We start from the raw sequence: 13,059 nt of genomic DNA, 5'->3' as shown, positions 1-13,059 counted from the left end.
ATGTGTTTTTCCAAGATGTATGCAAACAGGGGAAATATCACCAAACCAACAATTCATTTTACCAAAACCTCACTATATATCATCATTTGTATGCACAGATTGCTGGATTGGATGCATTGTGTGTTGTAAGCTTTTTGTGTCGCTAGATGTCAGACAGATGCAAATGGCAAATACATACGAAAGTGTAAACGTGTATGGCAAACATTTGTTTTTCTGTCATTATAAATGCTAGTTTGGTAAAAGTACACACTGAGTGCTTCACATTATTCAAAAGACATGCTGTTTTATTGAAGTTTATTAAAGAAGACCTGACATGGATGACTTCCAATGAGAAACGACTGCTAATACTTATATAAATTCATTACAGAAGGTAAGTTTATATATTTATACATGTTAATCATTTTATTTGACATAACTGAACAGTTAACCAATCTTTTTAGTATAGTTTTGTACATATTATGGTTATTAATCTGGCAAGAAAGTCACATGACCTGCTGCCAACTTTAATAAAAATATATTATCTTCTCATACATCGTTTTGCTATTGATATCATATTAAATAGCAATCAAATTGATTACTAATTTGGAAATGTATAAATGAAGATTCATATTGTCTTGAGTGCTGTTTTTAATATAAAAAGAATGTTGAGTTTTCAGAGTCTTTATTGTCATTTTTTTGTGATAGGACCCTACCAGACTATTTGAATACGGCATACCCATGAATTCTGAACTGTTATTCCTTAACCCAGTTTGGAGGATAAGAGCTTACCAACTAGTTATGTGAGTACACAGAGTACATTAGTACTGTACACTGTCTCTAACATGATTTGTTATACTGAGATGATTTTGATTCAAATAACGGTTAAAACTGCACCCTTTTTGGTATTTTCTTGACTCTTTTTGTCTTTGAAAATCTGCAGAAATATGCTGAGGCGATGTATTGCAAAATAGCCAACATACAACAATTAAAGGATAATTGCAGACTATATCCTGATGAAGATATGGATGACCCTCTGTCTGGTCAACAATAGTTTAAATATGGTAAGTGTACATGGGTTTGCTTTTAAGGTTTTAAAGTTTAACTGTATACTCATGGTGTTTAAATTCTGTTTTGCTAGGATGGGACATTGATGTGGCAGCTCTTCCCTGGCTCATTCACCTCTTGCCTTAATTTGTGAAAGGAAGAAAGACTGGAGAGGGTCAATGTGCAACTGAAGCTACTGATTGTGCTGTGTACGTTTTTTGGTATTTTGTTCTAGTTGTTTATTCAGCAGTTAGTTTGCTTGCATTGTTCACCCCATGTAAATGCATACAAGTTCATAAATACACATCAAATACATTCATCAAATACACTCTTTTAAAACACTCTTAGGTGATGAGCATCAATCCATGCTTTGAGGTGGATGAATCAGCACAGCCCTGCCTGCTCTGCGTTGGGAACAGAAGTTGCATCCAGAGTTTTTGCATCATTCTGGACCAAAAAGCCATTCCCTGCATGATGAAGACCACTGATGCAGCCTTCCACTACATCATGAGTAAAACAACTACAGAACTTAATACCAGGTTGGAACGTATTTAAGAAAAATGAAACGTCTTTTGAATTGAAATGTCTGTTTTGTTATGGAAAAATCTTTAGTATTGTGAAGGATAAGCATTTCTGCCTGCCAGTAAGGTAATTGCAGTGTATTTTAATATTCAAGTTTTGAGTAGGGTGGCTAATTTTTTTTAACTCTCATTTGATTTATTAAAGACTTTATAATAAGTGGTTTTCATGTCACTGCGCTGTGGTATAAGATAACTTTTATTATTCCATATTGTATTCTGTTTCTAATTGTAGCTGAGGTATTTAAATAAGCAGTGTTAAATGAAAAGTGTTGTTTGTATCAATTTAAATATTAAATGTGATGTACTTTAATAAAAAGAGGTTTTGCAATATTTCTTGTCATTTGTCTTTTATAGAAACAACCCATTAGCAACAAAAGTGGCTATTAATCAGTATTTTAACACTTAACATTGTTGAATTCACATTACACTGGTGTTGACCTTAAATTAGGAGTGTTAATTTTTAACACTGTATTTGTGTGCCAACACCAGTGTAGTGTGGAAACAACAATGAATAGTGTTGAACAAAGTGTAAAATTTAACAATATTGAGTGTTGAATTAACATATAATGGGTGTTGTTAAATTAACACTACACTTTTGACTAAATTAACACAGTGTAGTGTGGACACATATACACACTTTGCCGGTGTTAAATTTGACACCGTGGGTGTTATTTTAACACCAGTGATTTTGCTGTGTATCGTCAAAAATGCCTACTTGCGTCGTGGGCTTTAAAAATCTCACCAGGTCTGCCGTTAAGTTTTTCGGGATTCCTGCAGAATCTAAAAAAAAAAAAAAATCCAACATCTGTGGCTGCAAGCAATTAAACGTGCAGACTGGGACAAAGCAAATATCAAAGAGGCTTGTGTTTGTAGTGCTCACTTCATTTCAGGTAAGTCATCATTTTTCAGCCCTGTTAGATTAAACTAGAAAGCCTAAATGGTATGAACAGTTTGACACCATGCTGCGCACACACCCGATAGTCATTCAATGTTTACAAACTTTGAAGGGGTCTATTACAGTCCTTCCCAATCCTGGTCCTGGACCCCCTACCAGAAGGTTTTAGATGTCTCCTTATTAGAAACACCTGATTCAACTTATTAGCCTTCTTTCAAAAAGGGTACAAATGTTTCCCTAACCAGCTGATGACTTTATTAGGTACACCTTACTACTACCGGGTTGGACCCCCTTTTGCCTTCAGAACTGTCTTAATCCTTCGTGGCATTGATTCAACAAGGTACTGGAAACATTCCTCAGAGATTTTGGTCCATATTCACATGATAGCATCACATAGTTGCTGTAGATATGTAGGCTGCACATCCATGAAGCGAATCTCTGGTTCCACCACATCCCAAAGGTGCTCTATTGGGTTGAGATCTGGTGACTGTGGAGGCCGTTTTGAGTACAGTAAACTCATTGCCATGTTCAGGAAACCAGTCTGAGATGATTTTTCCTGCTGGAAGTAGACATCCGAAGATGGGTACACTACGGTTATAAAGGGATGGACATGGTCAGAAACAATGCTCAGGTAGGCTGTGGCGTTGACACGATGCTCAATTGGTACTAATGGGCCCAAAGTGTGCCAAGAAAATATCCCCCACACCATTTCACCACCACTAGCAGCTTGAACCTTTGATACAAGGCAGGACGGATCCATGCTTTGATGTTGTTGACGCCAAATTCTGACGCTACCATCCGAATGTCGCAGCAGAAATCGAGACTCATCAGACCAGGCAACGTTTTTCCAATCTTCTATTGTCAAATTTTGGTGAGCTTGTGCGAATTGTAGCCTCATTTTCCAATTCTTTGCTATCAGGAATGACACCCAGTGTTGGCTTCTGCTGCTGTAGCCCATCTGCCTCAAGGTTCGACGTGTTGTGCCTTCAGAGATGCTCTTCTGCGTACCTCGGTTGTAACCAGTGGTTATTTGAGTTACTGTTGCCTTTCTATCAGCTCTATCAGCAAGTGTTTGATTAATGCCATTGATGTTTTTTTATTTTTTAATCAGTGGATACCACAAGTCAACTAATTGAATATAACATGGCAAAGATGAATGCACATTTATATATTGATTCAATAGATTTATAGCATTTTGAAAAAAAAAACTTGTCATGGATTTATTGCATTTTGTGGGAAAAATATTATTTTTTATAATAAATCTTTGAAAATCAAAATGTACAGTCATGTAAAGCGGAGATGGCTGCTGTTGGCCCGGCTTTCATCTGCTTTAGAGCTTCTGATGAGCGGTCTGTATGCTGGCAATAGCATAACAGAGATGTGATCTGAGTATCCGAGGTGGAGACGGGGCTACGCGCAATACGTGCCGGGAATGTTTGCATAAACAAGATCAAGTCCGTCTGGCTGAGCATTCTGCAGATCGCTAAGCCCCACAGACAACACATATTAACGTTTGGGGGAATGTACTTTTTGAAAATGAAGACTGTGGTGATTTCCTGTGACAAATAAAATGTCCTGCATCTAACAGTCTCACTAGTGGTGAGCATTAATTAGACCACCGAGAACTCGCACCATTCCTTGTTGATAAAACACACACGCCACTGCCGCGAGTCTTATCGAACAGCGCTGTATTCCTGTTGGCATGAAACAAGACTAGCCCATCTAGCTGAATGCCGGTGTTTAGAACTCTGTTACTGAGCCAACGTGTCCTTTTAAATGCAAATGAGCTGATCTCTGCACTAAATGGCACTGCGATGGTTGGATAGTGCAGATTAAGGGGTGGTATTATCCCCTTCTGACATCACAAGGGGAGCGAGATTTCAATTACTTTTTTCACATAGTTGCAGAGAATGGTTTACCAAAACAAGGTTACAGGGTTGATCTTTTTCACATTTTCTAGGTTGAAAGAAGCACTGGAGACCCAATTATAGCACACTTTTAAGAGTACACATTTTGTAATTTTGACCGCGGCTGATTCCGTTTCAGAAGTCCAGACAAGAATGCATATTGAAAAACACTGGTGTAGAGCACAGGTGTCAAATTTAGCTCAGAAAACAATAATGTATTGAAATTAATTAATTTTTAAGTTATATTAATTAAAGATGATTTCAGATAAATATATTTAGTTGAACTCTTAAACTTATTGCTTTTAATTCAGTTCAATTTTAACCGTGTTCACACATTAAGATTGGAATATATTTAATATATTTTCTGCGTCAAAATAGTATATAAATATAAAAAGTAATCAAGATTACATTACACAAAGATTTTAATTTCAAAGTGGTAAAACAGTCAATATAAGAAAAAGACATAATCTACAAGGTGTTTAAACATTCTAGATGGTTTTTAATTTCTTATTTTAAGAAAGATACAGAAGATACCTCAACAACAGAAAATGAGATGGTGTAAGAATGACACAAGCCTATCGATTACTACTGTAGTTGTACAAAGGTCATTGGACCTGAAGATGTTTGGTATAACTTGTAAATAAGTTATTAAATAAAGACTTTTATCATTGACGTAAAATTAAAACGAAGCTTTAAAGATTCAACATGCACAACACCATCCCAAATGAAACGGAGAAAGCATCAGACAGTTAGGAAAATATCAGTTTGTTTTAAGATTGGGTGTCAGGTCTCCATTACTTTGCCAAAGTGAATATAACGAGTGTGGGTCAGTCTGGCATTTACATCCTCAAACACTGCAATGGCTTGGGAGCGAGTGGCATTTTAATAAAGTTTTTCTATAAGAAACAGTGTTAAAGAAATGATTTTGCAGACAGTAGCAGATGGGTGTAGCTGTGGGAGAAAAGGAGTTATCAGTCCCGATATGGTAAAATGTAAATGTGATTAGCCGGATGAACAGCAGCCTCCGGCGGCCATGGCAGTCTGGGGTTCGTCGTCGACGATCTGTACGCCTCTCCGCCCTGTGCTTGTGTTGCTTGCGCCGTTCCCCTTCGACCTCTCGTCCGCTTGAGCGCTCTCCATCATGCCTACAGAGGTAGACAAACACTTTCAGACAGACATCAATCAAACAATTCAAGTCAAAAATAAGTCACTCTCAGAAAACGCTGCCAACTAGATTTATTTCTCTTGCTCACTTCAACGAAAAAATCATCATACTTGAAGGAGTGACATCATAATTTGGCATACACAATAAACATTAATTTAACGGTTTACGCGAGCAGATTACATATGCAATGCTAAGATATGGAATGATGCAAATTGGCCGGCGTGATTGCCACAAAAATACTATTTGCCTCAAAATAGCGGGGAACGCAATGCTTTGCATTCGGTGTGTACGCAGCATTAATATTAGGAATTTTTGTCCATTTGATTGAAAGTTTATGTTAGTTGATATTCAAGAATACCCTTTCACACTAGGACAACATAACACACCTATAACTGCACTGTGTTTAATCTTTACTTAATGTATATCAAGTATACATCTGTCCTTGTGCATACCCACTGTGCACTTCATGAGTACATTGTGTTCTGTGCATTATGTCTATATTGTGTATAAGGCTGTCAAAAGATTAATTGCGATTAATTTCGTACAAAATAAAAGTTTGTGTTTGCACAATATGTGTGTGTGTGTGTGTGTGTGCACTGTAATTATTTTGTGTATATATAAACACACACATACATGTGTACGTTCGAGAAAAAATTTAATTATGCATATTTTTTTATTTATATATAATATATAAAATATATCAAAATCTAAATAATTATATACATGTAAATGTTTCTTAAATACATGCATGCAGTCTGACAGCATATGAAACAAACATACGTTTACACAGGTCCAGGAACAGCTCCTCTATTCCTTTGTTTAATTTGGCTGATGTGTGATAGTGTTTTGCACCAACTGACTCTGCATACCTGAAAAAGATTTGATTTAAAACACTGTTAGAAAGACAAAGTTCACCTTATGTTTACTTAATAAAAGAGAAGACAAAAAGGTATAAATGGCAGCCCATTTACACTCTCTGACTGCCAATCATATGATGACAATGATAGGGGAAGAAAAAAATGGACACTACCATAGTAGCCCCTTATGGAACGGCAGAAATTCCACAAGGGGGCGTATTTGTTCCTCAGATGTTGCACAATAAACATGACATCCAAATATATTCATTATAAATCGTGAATGAAAAGTGAGATTCAAACGAATGTCCGTTAGTAAACTAATGGTATACACTATTTATATCGTAATTCGGTCAGAAACATCAAGATTGTGAGATGAACAAATCATTTTGGATTAAAAGGCTTGGATATTCCATTTCCTTGGACTTTTGGGGATTTATGAACAATTTGTTTTGGACAATTTCACCGAAGCGAATAAAGGGAAGATTTTGAAGGTAAGTAAATATCCTAAATCGGCGCCGCCCGGTTCAGGTACCTAACAACTAGATTACAGTTTTATGACTGCTAAAAATCATATTATGCTTTGTGTGTGCGCTTAATGTAATCCCTAAAGTCTAAGCTTTACAACGATGTGCCGCATGACCGTATATTTTAAAGATTTAATGCTTCAAAGTTACAATGACGTAATGCAGCCTTCCGTGCAAGGGAGGGGGTGTACCGTGTACGGCACAGTGTTCCTTATTAGGTTAAACAACCACGTATGCATATCCACAAACTTGCAGTTTGATATATTTGATGCAGTTGTTTACTTACATTATCCTAAAAGTTCCCAAGGATTTGTAAATCTAGAGAAATGTCTACATACATTTTTATTTATATAGCACATATTGTTTAAAAACAACTAGTGTTGACCAGTGCTTAACAAAACCCCAGGCAAAACCTATGCAATAAATCATAAAAAAATAATAAAAAACTATTTATTAGAAAATAAAAATATTAAAGGAAATTGAGAAAAGTTTTCAAAGTGGATTTAAAAATTGGCTGAGTTTGGGTGGATCTAATCTATGATATTTCATAGCTTAAGTCCAGAAAACCACGCTCACCCCTATTTTGAAGTTTAGTTTTTGTAATTAGATAGTAGATCCGAATCCCCCCCATCTAAGTGATCTTGACTGAGTAGGCATGTGTAATAGTTGAGATAAATACTAAATATGATTGCATAAAAAATATGATCAAACGTACAGATAATAAAACATTAATTTATATCCTCATATGTGAACATAATTAGTAAATACCACTCAAAATGTCATCAAGCTTCACATTTTTATTGTTTTCAAAATATGACCTCTAGTGGTGAAAGATTTATGTTGGAAACCTCTGGGATAATGTAAGTATACCCAAATAAAGAAACAAACCCATAATTGTACGTGCCATCCAGGAGTGCGTTTCCCAAAAGCATCGTTGCTAACCTGTTAGCAACTTAGTCGGTTGGAAATGGGAAATTGCATTGCAACCAACAAAGTTGCTAACTTAGTTAGCAACGATGGTTTTGGGAAACGCACTACAGTTCAACTACAGATATCCAGGAAGCAATTAAAATAATAAACATATAATCTGCTTTAAAAAAAACACACCAAAGATAAAAGATATATACATACCCCTCTGCATCCTCTACTGAAACATGCCTGTCTTTTTCCAGGTCAATTTTATTGCCTTTTTAAAAAAAGAAAATAAACAAACATGGGATGAAATTGACATCTGTCTTGTAAATATCAAAGATGTTTATGTCATTATTAGGCCCAGACTAATATAAACTGATTTCAACAGAATTTAAATGGTCGAGTATTACTCCAGGTATTGCCCAATCATGTTCATCCATTTAATAATCAATTTAATATTTTAATCATCCATTTAATACATTTGTTATGGTAATTAATGTTGAATGTAATAAATGTAAAGTGCTCACTTACCTACTATACATAAACATATTTCATTTCCTAACATTTTCCTTAATTCTTTAACCCAGTTTTTCACCTGTAAAAAGCACAAATTAATAACCACATTAAACTTTTATCCTATACACTAGAATGCGATGTGCAAGTTAATGTGTTTGTTACACGATATAAACAACAAACTGAGACATATACTTAACTTGTATATGAATAAATGGCTGATTATAATCCTAAACACAGTAATGATCTACTAATGTACATCTTTATTGTGCTAATTTCTTTTATACTTAGAATTGCTTAGGTTCATCATATGACCACTTTTATCAACAACATGTATTCTATATATTATTTTATTCATTTATCTTATCTTCTTATTTCTATTGTGCTTTTCTTTTGGTTTTTAACATCCAGGGTTCCCACACCTTAGTTGACTTCAAATTCAAGGACCTTTTTAAGCACTTTCCAGGTCCTATACCCTCAAATTCAAAGACTAAATGTGGGGACACATTTCGAATGAGAGCAAGGTTACATAGTGTTACCTTTTAAGATACATTGTTACAGTTCCCTTCACTGCGGTGACACTTTGGGGACGCCTCCAGGGGTAAGTGCGTCTGAATGTGTATATCAAATTCAACCAATGGTGAGGCTTAACGACAAAGACAGGGTGACGCAGGTGTCAGGAAGTATATCGCTATCTGAAATATTACCAAGGATGGTGTTACAGGAATGCAGAAAGTATGGCAAGGGAGACGCAGCGTCTCGTTCCCTTCTGAGGGAACAACAGTTACATACGTAACTCCGAGACGTTTTCATGTGTCAAACACAACTATGCAAAAAAGCATTTTGGTATCTATCAACATTTGCATACAGAAGATATAAGCATTTAAAGCGAACAGTTTAGCACGTGTGCTTAAAAAGTCTAGAATTTTTTATGATATGATCCTACACTACACAGGGAATTATATATATATAGCATAAAATAGCATAAAATAGATTTGAGCACTTTCAATGACCTGTATCTATGTATGTATATTTTAAAAAACGAGAAATCCCCGGATTCATAAACTTTCAAGGATTTGAAAGACCCGTGGGAACCCTGAACATCTGTATTTTTAATAAAGCTGCCTTGCAACATAGCAGAACTGTGAAGGCATTATAGAAATAAATTTGAACTTCTTCCTCTGCCTACTAGATATTAGCAAGATTCAGATGTCTCATTTTAGTCTTTACATAAGTTCACCTTCTGAAACGAGTCCTCGTCTGTGACGTCGTAGACCAAGACGGCCCCATTAGAGTCTCTGTAGTAGATGGGTCCAAGTGCATGAAAGCGTTCCTGACCGGCTGTGTCCTGTGACAAACACATAAACAAGCTGTGTATAAAACATACTGAACTCTTTTAGTAGATGCTTTCATCTGTCGAGTTATGACATTGACTTGAGAAACACCAATCTATGTCTTTGACAGACAAAACCAGCCAAATCTGTAAATAACTGCACACTTGGAGCACGAATACCAGCAGAGTTCAAGATGTACTTCATGTTCAAAGATAGATTAAATTCATAAAAATAAACCACTGAAATTTGTAATGAATTAACCCTTTCAGACCCCTGAAAGTTGAATCACCAAAATCTGACATTAATATATAGCTTAAGAAACAGAATCCTCACGCACATCCAAATGAAATGCGTGTGCAGGATCGATTACATAGTATAAATACTATAGCAAAGAACCGCACACAGAAGAGCTCCCAATTCACATGATTTTATTTGGTGATGTTTCGGGTCTTATCGGCCCTTCCTCGGACTGACCCGAAACGTCACCAAATAAAATTATGTAAATTGGGAGCCCCTCGGCGCGCAGATCCCTGCTTTATTGTTAATATATAGCTTTACAAATATATTTATCATGAGCTTTTGTCATGATAATATTTTTGAATAATACATGCTTACCATTGTCATCAGTACACATTAAAAGCTAAAAGAAATACAGAAATACACACATGCCACACTTAATATAGGGTAATATTTTTAAATTCAAAAATAATTGTGACTTACCCATATAGCCAGATTGACTCTCTTTCCTGTGATGTTTAGCCTCTTTGTGAGAAACGAGGCCTGCGAAGAAAAACACGCAAATAAAAAACAATTTATACTTTTATGTTCTCTCTGTAATAGTTATTTATATCACAACAACACTTGTGTAGTTGCCCTCCTATATAAACACACACATAAACATTCAGAATCACACGTAGCACATAACCTTACTAATGTTATGTGCTTTAAACATGCACGTTATACACTGGTTCAATAAGTTTACAGAACTAGTTGGTTTGGTGTATTCAGTGACTGGATTTAAGTTGTATCCGTAAAGGGACAGTTCACAAAAAAAATTAAAATCTTGTCATCATTGAATGCATTTAAATGCGACTTATACTGATTATGGTTAATTTTACCACATGTCTGTTGAATGCTTTATTCTGATTGGTTGAGAAAATGTTCCACATGTATGCATTATTTTCCAATAAACGCACACCTGACTAGGGCTGTGCAAAAATATCAATACAGCTAACTATCGTGATACATTTTTCCATGATAGTGTGTTGATATTTTAATCTCTACTATCGAAATAATGCTCACCAAAGGTCACGGAGTGTCATTACACCACGGGTGTGCCTTATTTTCAAATAAATCAAAGAACCGGAATTAATTATTTCTCTTATACCACGGTTACCACAAACATTGCTCTGGTGCCTATTTTTAAGACATTTGACCAGGTAGGTGTGGGGAACATTTCTCAGCCAATCAGAATCAAGCATTCAACAAGACCTGTGGTATAACTTAAAATAACCACCGGAGCAATGTTTATGGTACTATTACATTGAGTGTGCATTATTATCAAATAATTAAACAGACTGTCGTCACTTATTCCTTACTAAACTGACAACGCACGAGGTAATGTAAACGTGTAAAGCGGTTTTCATTTATGGCTCATAAACGGCTTAAGCAAAAAGTGAATCAGCACATGAATTTTTCGCTCATTATACCGATTTCGCATATATTCTGAATTCATATTGGCTGCTTTCTCTGCATTATTCAGTCATGTTAGCATTTCGAAAAGATTTATTATAATACAGTTTTAATTTCTAATGAAAATATATATATATATACATTGCCACAATTACATTTCTGTCTACATCATTTCAAACATTCAGACATAAAGCACCTTCAGATTAAAAGATTTTTAAGACCAAGAGAAATATATCAGTCTTGTAATCCTAAACTTTTGAATGGTAGTGTATAGTATAGTTGTGTTTACACTGATTTTACAGTGTTTACATCTCGCGTATGAACATTAAATTCATTTTTCTTCTGAAATCTGAAATGATTTCTATAGCACGAGCTCCTGATCCTCTGTTTCCTGATGTTGGTGGATCACATTAGCATGAAGAGTGAGTGGGCGTGACCAGATTTTGTCAGGTAGTGTACGTAAATTTGTTTAATGGATAGTCGATAACTATGTATGATGATTTGTAAGTTTAGATACGCGTTTAAACATTAACTTTCACGATCTACGTCACTGCTGCGTATGGTGCGTCTTACATAGACTTTCATCATAACTTACTTGACTAAAACTAAACAGGCCTGTAGTGAATTGCGAAACTATTACTGGATTATTTACGTCTACACGACTAGCTAAACGATATCACAAACACATAGTTTATTTATTTATTATACAACCTACACGCCCACATTTTGCTAAATCCATCGTTTATTTACACATGATGCATGACATGAACTCTCGATGATTGAGCAATCTCTAGAATGATTGACAGGTGTCATTAAATAGATTGCGTTACCTGTAGAGTGGTGATGTGTTTGTCATTGAATTTATTCTCGCAATATCGCAACACCAGCGAAGTTTTGCCGACGCATCCCTCCCCGAGCAGCACCACCTTGAACGAGTAGGTCTTCCCTCCGGCCGCCGCCGCCGCCATACTGACACAACAACAGAACCTCAGGTCCGATCCTCTATCCGATCACAGCGGCCATAGACTCTCAAGCGTGAAACCGATGCGTGGAGAGAGCCACCGTAACGCGAATCCGACCAACTTCACGCGCGGATTCCTCTGTTAAAAGCTGAACGGCTTCCGATCAATCTCTGCGATCTGTCTAATGGCGTTTCGTTCCGTGTCGTCACAGGGCACCGATCATGTGATTTGCCGGGCAAATGCTGCTGGTTGATGACGGTCTCATAATGGACGATCTCTGGTTATTCCTGCAGGGGGCGCGCGGTGGCCCAGCGAGCTGAATCCCTCATTGAGTTGCATTTATATTTCGGGATGCGTTTTAGTCGTATTGTCATTTATACACTGTTAACATTTTAAACAATCATTTTAAAGATTTAAAACAAAAAACATCTCATGATATATCTGGTTGATTTGTAATGACAAACGCTGCAAAATGTCACCAGCGCCAACAATCAGTATAATGGACAATAAAAATTAACAGATATTTTATAAGAAAATGAAAGTAAAATACTTCATAAACAGCCAAAATAGAATACATATTATTTAAATCCAATGCATCTATGATCTGGCAATATTCGGACAACAAAGCCCCTTATGTTGTTTTAATATTTCTAGTTCGTTCTACTGACTGATTATATTTCTGTTCAGAAGTGAA

The 13,059-nt window shown here is 36.0% G+C and overlaps 1 protein-coding gene, 1 long non-coding RNA gene and 1 pseudogene across 4 annotated transcripts; 1 reads left to right on the top strand and 2 right to left on the bottom strand.

Annotated features, from left to right (window-relative positions):
* The window catches only part of LOC129431932 (uncharacterized), a 496,207-nt pseudogene that overhangs the window by 379,944 nt on the left and 103,204 nt on the right, over positions 1 to 13,059 (bottom strand).
* Positions 283 to 2,053, top strand: LOC129449599 (uncharacterized). 3 transcript variants are annotated; one of them, XR_012369378.1, is made up of 5 exons: positions 283 to 370; positions 685 to 779; positions 920 to 1,040; positions 1,118 to 1,232; positions 1,372 to 2,053. It is a non-coding gene; the product is annotated as an uncharacterized lncRNA (long non-coding RNA). The 3 variants fall into 3 exon arrangements; XR_012369375.1 differs by having other exon boundaries at positions 685 to 1,040; XR_012369379.1 differs by lacking the exon at positions 685 to 779 and having other exon boundaries at positions 297 to 370.
* On the bottom strand, positions 4,885 to 12,596 carry rab21 (RAB21, member RAS oncogene family). Its single transcript, XM_055190034.2, has 7 exons — positions 12,234 to 12,596; positions 10,432 to 10,491; positions 9,618 to 9,725; positions 8,396 to 8,459; positions 8,084 to 8,138; positions 6,352 to 6,440; positions 4,885 to 5,551 (listed from the first exon to the last, which is right to left on the bottom strand). Exons 1-7 carry the CDS (start codon positions 12,369 to 12,371, stop codon positions 5,409 to 5,411), a joined length of 657 nt encoding a protein of 218 aa, XP_055046009.1. The 5' UTR covers positions 12,372 to 12,596; the 3' UTR covers positions 4,885 to 5,408.

The sequence above is a fragment of the Misgurnus anguillicaudatus genome, chromosome 1 (assembly GCF_027580225.2).
Source record: "Misgurnus anguillicaudatus chromosome 1, ASM2758022v2, whole genome shotgun sequence".
Taxonomy (NCBI): domain Eukaryota; kingdom Metazoa; phylum Chordata; class Actinopteri; order Cypriniformes; family Cobitidae; genus Misgurnus; species Misgurnus anguillicaudatus.
Note: the sequence above shows the minus strand (reverse complement) of the source record. Positions and strands in the feature narration are given on the sequence as shown.